Raw genomic sequence first — 8,917 nt, forward strand, 5'->3', positions numbered from 1 at the left:
TTTCATGAGGTTTATTTGTTTTTGGAATCACACACACTTGGAATATACTTTCTTTCTTTTTTTACTTTTGTTTTTTAAACGTTAATGCTTCTAATTTTACTGGGTTTTTTTACAAACTTGCTATTGGAGTGCTACAGGTTACGTTTTTTATTAGATTTGTTTTAAGTAGAAGTTACCTCATTGTGAGAGGTTATGACTTTGTTCAAATGAAGCGCTCGCTTGATGCATGTCGGTCTAGGATCGATCCCCATCAGTGGGCCCATTGGGCTATTTCTTGTTCCAGCCAGTGCATCACGACTGGTATATCAAAGGCTGTGATATGTGCTATTCTGTCTGTGGGATGGTGCATATAAAAGATCTCTTGCTACTAATGGAAAAATGTAGCAGGTTTTCTCTCTAAGACTATATGTCAAAATGACCAATAGCCGATGATTAATAAATCATTGTGCTCTGGTGGTGTCATTAAATAAAACAAACGTTTTGTTCAAAGGATGTTCACACACTCGTCATCTAACCACAAGGACACCAACTTACTGAACACTGTGGATAGCATTTTAAATTCTTATGGATCACTGCATGTTTTACCCAGCGGTTCTTAATTTTTATACAGATGACAATGTAACAGTTACAAGTGCAACGTTTGTTTATTAATTTGACAGCTCTGACTGGGAACAGTGAGTCAAATAAGTATGTTGTTCACCATGTTATTAGCTAATTTTTAGTTTTCCGTTTTTCAAGTTGATTTACTTTGTTACAAGTTGACATGAGATTATGGACTGCCCTTGGAATAATTAAGTAATAAATGTTTGAGGAAAAATAATAGTTATAGGGTTAATTTGTTAATATGTAGTCTGTAATAGCACCATTTAAAACCCTAACCTAGCTCTCAAATGTGCACTCTGGCAATATGTCATAAGCTAATACAAATATAAAAAAAAACACATTATGTATCCAGATTTTAGTGTCTTGTAGCTCAGTTGTAAATCGCTCGCTTGATGCCTGGTCAGTTTAGAATCGGTCTCCGTCGGTGGGCCCATTGGACTATTTGTCGTTCCAGCCAGTTCACCATGACTGGTATATCAAAGACCATAGTATGTGTTATCCTGTCTGTGAGATGGTGTATGTAAAAGATCACTTGTTACTAATGGAAAAATGTAGCGGGTCTCCTCTCTAAGACTATATATCGCAAATACCAAATGTCTGACATCTATCTAATTGCCAATGATTAATAAATCAATATGCTCTAGTGGTGTTGTTAAACAAAACCCAACTATGTTTGTTGTCCTAAATTACACCAGCCACGGTAATTTGTCATCAGTGAAGCTTGGAAATGAGACCTGGTAATGAATGTTGGATAGAAATTTGTCAGATTGTAATTAAACGAAGAATATTATGTATCAAGACAAGTTGAATTTTCTCACTAGAGTAAAATGCACTGCTAAGTAAGCCATATTTACTACTTCTACCAATTTGTGTTGAAATGTTTAGTGTTTGCATGCAGCATAATTTAAAGTTCATTTTTTATAAAGAGTGTTTCTTTAAGTGAGATTTTAATAATTATTATTACATTTTCTTTTTTTTAGTTATTGAAAAGATCTGTTGATTTAAAAAAAAAATGTGTTTGTGATTGTTTGCTTTGCGTTTTTTTGTTATGTTCTATTTTATGAAAATATTTTTGTTTTGAATACAAACATAAAACAATTGATAATTAATAACCTACAATGGAGAGAGTTGGTTGAAACAATATTTATTACAGCCTCCTTTGCGGTTCTGGGATCAGCCAACAGACTTTTGTCTATATTAATGCCTCTTGTTGGGATGATGGAAATAGAGATATTTAGTACAAAAAATAATTTACAAAAATTGTAAAACAATGATATATTGAGCTGTAATCAGGGATTTATCCAGGCATTCTGTAAGGTCCGAACATAGGCCCCTTCTCAAAAGAAAGTGACAGTGAAAATTACCAATTTCTGTACAATAAATTCCCAATATAAACACTGATATATATATATATATATATATATATATATTTAATTATGTCTCTTCTAATCAGTTAATTCAACAGTGATGTACTGCATCATTCGGTGGTCTGAAAACATATCTCAAGTACAGTCAAACCTGTATATAACGGCCACCCAAGGGACCTGACAAAAGTGGCCGTTATAGAGAGGTGACCCGTATATACAAGTTCAAAATTAGAACCCATATATTAAAGAATATCACAACTGTCATAAAAAAATTATCGGCGATCTTTTGCGCACTTAAATTGCCTTTCTCAGATTTGTTAACAACGTCGATTCTCTGTTCTAACGTTAAAGCAGTACTATTTTTCGGTGGCATTTTGCATACAAATGTATTCGTTAATATATTTCGCACACGCTGACATTGACTTGCAGAAGATAGTTTGTGTAATTTAAATGTATTACCCATGTGGCATGTTTGACTCATTTGTTTGTTTCATGTCACTGCTAATCCTTCAGTGGAGTATGACCGCTGATTACAGCTCTATAAGATCAGGAGTCGCTTAAAAAATCCGAACACAGGACATCTGCAATGACCGCCGCCTTCAGCTATTCATGTTTATTTACCAATCATGTCTGGCTAGAAACAAGGAAACACCTCATTTTTTTGGTTTCTCGAGACTCAATAGGGAAGGGAAGGGAACAATTTTGACGTGCCCACATTCTTACGGTTCAGGCACGCCAACCATGGATTCAGGTACTGACATAGCCAGTTCGCGATTCCATGGCAGGATGAGACTCAATAGAGTGACCATACATACAGATTACATTATGTACAGCCAACGGGAAGTCGTCTACTATTCAGTGTGGATGCTGCGAACCAATCGAATTACACCACCAGTAACTGCGTGTATTGAGTGCCCGTTTGTTTTTTTTCAATTACGATCAGAGAATTACAATGGAACTTTACTTTGACAGAAAATAAACCCAAAGCTACAGACATGGCCATATAAACACATTTAATTTATAACTTTTAAGATGATTGAAAAAGTAAAGACATCTTGTGACCGTTATAGCAGGTTCAACCTGTGATTTTGGGTGAAAAATAGTGACTGCTGGCTGTTATGGACAGGTGACCGTTGTGTACAGGTCAAATAAGGAAGGAAATGCATTGGGGGGATTTATAGTGGCCGTTTTAGGCAGGTGACCGTTATTTACAGGTGACCGTTAGACCAGGTTCGACTGTATATGATTTTCTCGCACTAATTTTCCCAATCCCATCAGACACGGGACCCTGGCAAAAAATCCTGGATAAATCCCTAGTAATGTAGTTTCGAGGTTGGCTGTTTGTCTACTCCCACTGGTATGTTTATAAACAGTCAAACCTGTTTATAACTGCCATTCAAGACATCTGAAAAATGTTACCTTTTAAATGTAGTAGGTCATGTGTCTCTGTCTTTACTATGTCTTCTACTATGTGACTGTGTTTTAAATGCAGAAAAAACTAGAGTCCAAGACTCAAAAATAATTTTGTGGTGTTGAAAGCAATCTTTCCTTCTAAAAAATTTAATGTGGAAACAAATGCTAGAAGTTGTGAACCAGTTTTAGAAAGTAGTCTGACAACTTATTTGACTTATAGTGTGACTTTTTCAACAGCAGTACAGAAAAACTTAAGACGAATATGGATAAAAGCTTATGATTTAGTTTTACAACGCCTGAAAACTGGGAATTATAGATATATCTAGAACACTATAAAAAAAATAAGATGCAAAACAATAGATGTTTGTGAAGCTGATCATCAGAATGCACATGCATTTTGAGTGTCCTTTGATACCTGTCTTAATAGTACCCTACCGGTCCAACTGGAGGGACTAGGGTTCATCTCCGTCCATCTGTCCCACATGTTTTCCGGATGTTTTTTGCAGAAGGCTTTGAGATATTGAGCTGTAATTTGGTGTATAGTTGCATCATGTACTGTTACAGATAAGTTTGACTTTCGTGGCGATTTACCAATTTTTGACGGAGTTACGGCCCTTGAACTTAGGAGATGTGAAGAAAAAAAATTCTGGACGTTTTTTCAAAAGACCTTTAGATATTGAGCAGATATTTTGTGTATAGGTTTATCATGTACTGTTACAGATCAAGTTTGACTTTCATGGTGATTTACCCATAATGGAGTTATGGCCCTTGAACTTTCAAATTTGTTTCCCTAATTTTTGCAATGCCTGGAGATTATGAAATTTTGTATATAGCTTTATCATTTGTATATAGCTTTACAGATCAAGTTGAAGTTTCGTGGTAATTTACCCACTTTTCAGAGTTATGGCCCTTGAATTTAGGAGATATGAAAAATTGTTGGGGCCTGGTAGGGGACATGTATTTCTTTAGCAGTTCTCTAAAAATGCTTGTATCAATTTTGAGTCTTGGCGTCTAGATTCAAATCTTGGATGACATCACATGAATGCAATTTGTATGCATTTAAAATCTTTTATGCCATGGCAATGCCTGCAAATTGCATACAATGGCATCTTTAAAGATTTGAATCTAGACTAAAGTTTTATTAGCATAGGCACAGATTTGCTCTTTATATAGTGCTAGCCTAATCCTTTTAATATCCATTTCTAATATGATTTAAAGAAATAAAGTAAAAGTGGTTTTGTTAACTTACAGTACCATATTTTCTGTTTGACAGTGACATAGAAAACAACGTATTTCACTCGTCCCAACCACTTCGACGATCACTGAGGACAGATCACGCAGATAATGTGGAAGACGCAAGGAAGAGTTTGGAGCATTTGTTGCTTGGTACGAAGCAGGCTAAAACAGGAGAGGAAAAATCTCTCACACCAAAACGGTAAATGTTTCATGTTATCACTTAACGTGTCACGTGTATTCCCTTATTCCCCTACTACAAACTTCTCCAATATTCAGTTTTGTCAATGTCAACAGGAACCTTTAGGGTTCGAATTTGCGAAAGGTATTTATGCCCTAGTCATGTGTAACTTACCTAAACAGTCGCATATATTTAAAGGTTAACGTTATAATAAGTAAAGTTAAAAACCAGACAAAACATTTATTTGCCAAGTTGTAGTCAAATTTCAGGAGATGACATTACGTATGTTTTCATTTACAGTAAAGGCTATTTCAATTTTATAAAAATCACCCTAGAAAAGTGACGTAATTTGTGAGGATTTTCCCCAACTGCAGCTGTATAATACACTCTGAAAACGATCACAAGTGATGTCACATAATGAATAATGATGTCATACTTGTTTTCAAATTAAGTTTGAATGTTTAGCTTAGGGATTTTGTGAGACGACTTTCAATGCTAACATGAAAGTAGAAATAACACTTTTTACTTGTTTTTGGGAATATAAAGCATACAGTAAAATAGATTTAAACCATATAGATTGTGGTTAATAATTTTATTGTAAAGTCAATCTTTTAGAATTTACAATAAACACAGGTATTTAGACACAGGTACACATTTTTTCCTCATTTACATGTAGGACTTAAATGCATCAAACATAAACACACAATGTTTGTAAATTCAGTGGGGAGTGTTTTGGCCTGCCAGCAGATGACAAAATTAAAACTTACATACTACAAACCTAAACATCCAAGAAACTGAGAACTGTCTTTTCTTCCACACATCTTAAATAGTACAGTTATTGACATTTTATCAGAGCATATAAATAAGCCTTCTTTAAGATATTACCTGCAGCATTATTAGCTAAAATACTTTTGGTTTGTTTCAGACCTTCAAAACAAATTCTACGCGATGTTTTGGCCGATTTGAAGAACTCTTCACAGTGATTAAAACTCCTACAACTGTAAAATAATCTCTATCTATCTAGGACACGAATCATAATCCAGTATATTTGATACCCAATAATTATATACCCAAATTTATTCTTTAGCTGAGAAAAATGTCTGTAAATAACCAGTGCAGTGCAAAGTTGACATGCATGCATGCATCCATCCATCCATCCATCCATCCATACATACATACATACATGCAAGCTCACATGTCAATCTGATTACAATTAGCTCTACTGGTCTACCAGTAGATCTAACAGCATTGCGTGGACTCCCATGTCCAGGTGACCAATTACACTTCGCCTTTTATAGCGTTATTTGGGAGCATACAAATTCTAAAAATATCGGGCGAGACTATTTATGCAATAGGCAAACTTGTTGGTCTATTTCAACATTAAAAAACGAGGGAAAGTGCAGTAATAAACCCTTGATTGTATACTAGTATCAACAGATTTTATGGCTATAGCATTACGTTGTTTTTTTTTCGTCTTGAAACAAATTTTATATTGAAATTAGATTCTGGCATACTTCGTAATTAACCCGAATCATTTCGTATACCCTCGGCATAATCCTGAATGCTTTCAAATTCTTTTCACATCACTGTCATGATTTTGCAAGTACGGTTTTGATTGGTCCAATGAAAGGTCAACTGGATATGAGCTCCAACCGGTTGCTGTTAGATCCACAGGTAATAGTAATTAACCAGTGGAGCTAATTTTAATTAGATTGGCTCACATGTACACACAATACAAAATCTATACATAGTCCAACCTGCTCATTTGACTGTGACCTGTACTAAGCAGCCACCTGTCTCTAAAGGTCACCTTCATATGCTACCTTTGGTGACTGCTTAACACAGAAACTAATGATGTACCTTCACACTGAAGCAATATTATGTTATTACTATCCAGTGGAATTTAATGATGTCCGTCATAGCTGTGATATTGAATTGCCTTAGTTCAGAGTCTTTATAAATTACAGTTATTTGTGGTGGATAACAATTATTGCTGTTGCTACAATGTATTGTTTTCTTCTGGATAATTATTTTTTCTGATTTTCACAAATTCTATTTTTAAAAAGTTTTCTGAAGTTTCCATTAGTGGCAATTTTACTATAAGTGAACTGAAATTTTCTTGAACAGATTTACGAATATACCCAAATTTTAATGAATGTAAATTATGTTGTCTTGAATTATAATATGTACAGTACATTGTTTTGGTTATTTTTGTCACATTATTATCAGAACACTCTGCACCTTATTGTAGGTCTAGACAACATTTGTGGAACTATGCTCAGGCCGATTAAAATGAAATTCATAGAAATATAACTGATTGATGAATGCTAAAGTTCACCACAAAAGACCAGTATAATACCGGTATTAAACAATAAACGGAAGGAACAATGTTTCCTGGTAAGCCAATCAGTGAAAAATTGATGCAGAACTATTTTAATTATTAAAACTTTTGAGATTTGTCGTTTTTGTTTTGCAGAATTAGATTTCAACCTCGCAGAGAGAAGAAACAGCAATAAACTCACATGTTCTCTTATTTTAAAATGTTTTGGATAGTGTAAGCAGGAATAATGATGTCTTTGATTGTTTGCCTTTGTAAACAAGTGAGTTTTAACTTAGCTAAAATTGTGAACAATAATGGGAGTCACTGACAAATTCATCTGTACATTTACTTCTGCTAATAAAATATTAATATTTAGAAAAAATAATAAAACATTTTTAAAACTTGACCACACTTCCAACTAACGATTATTATTTTAGCAATTGACATGTTGGTAAATTATGAATGATGTTATTTTTTTCCATTTCCACAGTGATCAGTCATTTTTGACGACATATTTTAGGTATACATTATATTATTCATCACAACAAAAAATATTCCATCACCGGTTTGTTTTATGTTGTTTTGAAATTCAAAAATGGACATTTGGGTATCTTCTCTTTTTTTTTGTAATTCGAGTTTTACAATTTGTGATTTTGAGATGTTTCTAACACTATTTTCATGTTGTCATTACTTTATTCATGTAGTACTTACCTTAGCTTGTGATACCCAGTAGCCAAGGTGTTCTTTGTGCTGGGTGGTGTTAAAACAATCGGTCAGTCATTCATTCTATTTTCAAATTGTACATACGTCGAAATGGTAATTACAAGCACACTTAAAGACAGCATTAGTTACACATACTTGTAAGTGGGAGTGAAAGTCAATTAGGAGTAGACTACACTTTGTTTACCTCCCAAGTTTCATTCACTTTCAACTGATCCTGTTACCTGTTATGTAGAACCACCTGTTCATAGTACCCATGTTTTATAGGTTATTTGGTAGGCCTTCGGATGAATTCGGCTATACATATATTTGCATTTTGTTTAATGTTCTCAGTTTTATTTGATCCTAATCAAAGATAGATGACAAATGTTTGTATTGTTAATAAAGTTTCAACTTTTCTGCTCTCACTCTGTATACTTGCTAGGTGTAAAATGTATGTCATGGATAGTTGATATGAAAACTTTAATGTTGAATAAATATTGTCCTGTTCTTGTAGTTTGTTGTTTTGTCAAGTAAGCACTATGAAACGGCTGTATAGCAGAGGAATGGTCATCAAATGTAATAATAATAATTTATTTTTTTATGTTACATGTCTTCTCTTTGTAGGTTTTTCATAATTGGGACTTACCCTGTCCACTGCCGTATTAGCCAATCGCTAAAAACAAATTGTACGAAGTGTCTACAATATTTAGTCTTTGGCTGATAAAAAATTTTCCTTAAAATAACCACATTTTGATACTAGTAATTTTCAAGGAAGAAGTCTACATGTATATGTCTGAACTAAACCAAAATTTGTTCCAGGGTGAGCCCTGCATAATTACTTTAAAAATACTCAATCCTCTCACGAAATCTCAATTTCTGGCAATAGTAACTTCTTCATAATTATAATAGTGTGACATTTGTTTCTTAGTATATATTCATCTATACATTCATCAAGCGCCCCTCAACCCAAATGTCCAATCTTATTGATTTCTTGATCATTGATTATTGGATGTCAAACGTTTGGTCATTGTGGCACATCGAGAAAACTTGCTTAACTTTTTCATTAACAGCAAAGAATTGTTTATATGCATTTTCCCA

At 34.0% G+C, this 8,917-nt stretch overlaps 1 protein-coding gene across 4 annotated transcripts in view; it reads left to right on the forward strand.

Annotated features, from left to right (window-relative positions):
• Nucleotides 1-8,326, forward strand: part of LOC121383478 (condensin complex subunit 3-like) — a 41,773-nt gene extending 33,447 nt beyond the window's left edge. For 2 of the 4 annotated variants that reach the window (XM_041513548.1, XM_041513549.1), the window contains exons 20-22: nucleotides 4,657-4,818; nucleotides 5,723-5,797; nucleotides 7,274-8,326. In XM_041513548.1, coding sequence (XP_041369482.1) covers nucleotides 4,657-4,818; nucleotides 5,723-5,780 — 220 coding nt within the window. In that variant the 3' untranslated portion in view covers nucleotides 5,781-5,797; nucleotides 7,274-8,326. Of the gene's footprint in view, nucleotides 1-659; nucleotides 688-4,656; nucleotides 4,819-5,722; nucleotides 5,798-7,273 lie in introns of those variants that run through there. The other 2 variants (XM_041513550.1, XM_041513551.1) reach the window with 2 other exon arrangements.
• The last annotated feature ends 591 nt before the right edge of the window (nucleotides 8,327-8,917 follow it).

The sequence above is a fragment of the Gigantopelta aegis genome, chromosome 10 (assembly GCF_016097555.1).
Source record: "Gigantopelta aegis isolate Gae_Host chromosome 10, Gae_host_genome, whole genome shotgun sequence".
Taxonomy (NCBI): Eukaryota; Metazoa; Mollusca; class Gastropoda; order Neomphalida; family Peltospiridae; genus Gigantopelta; species Gigantopelta aegis.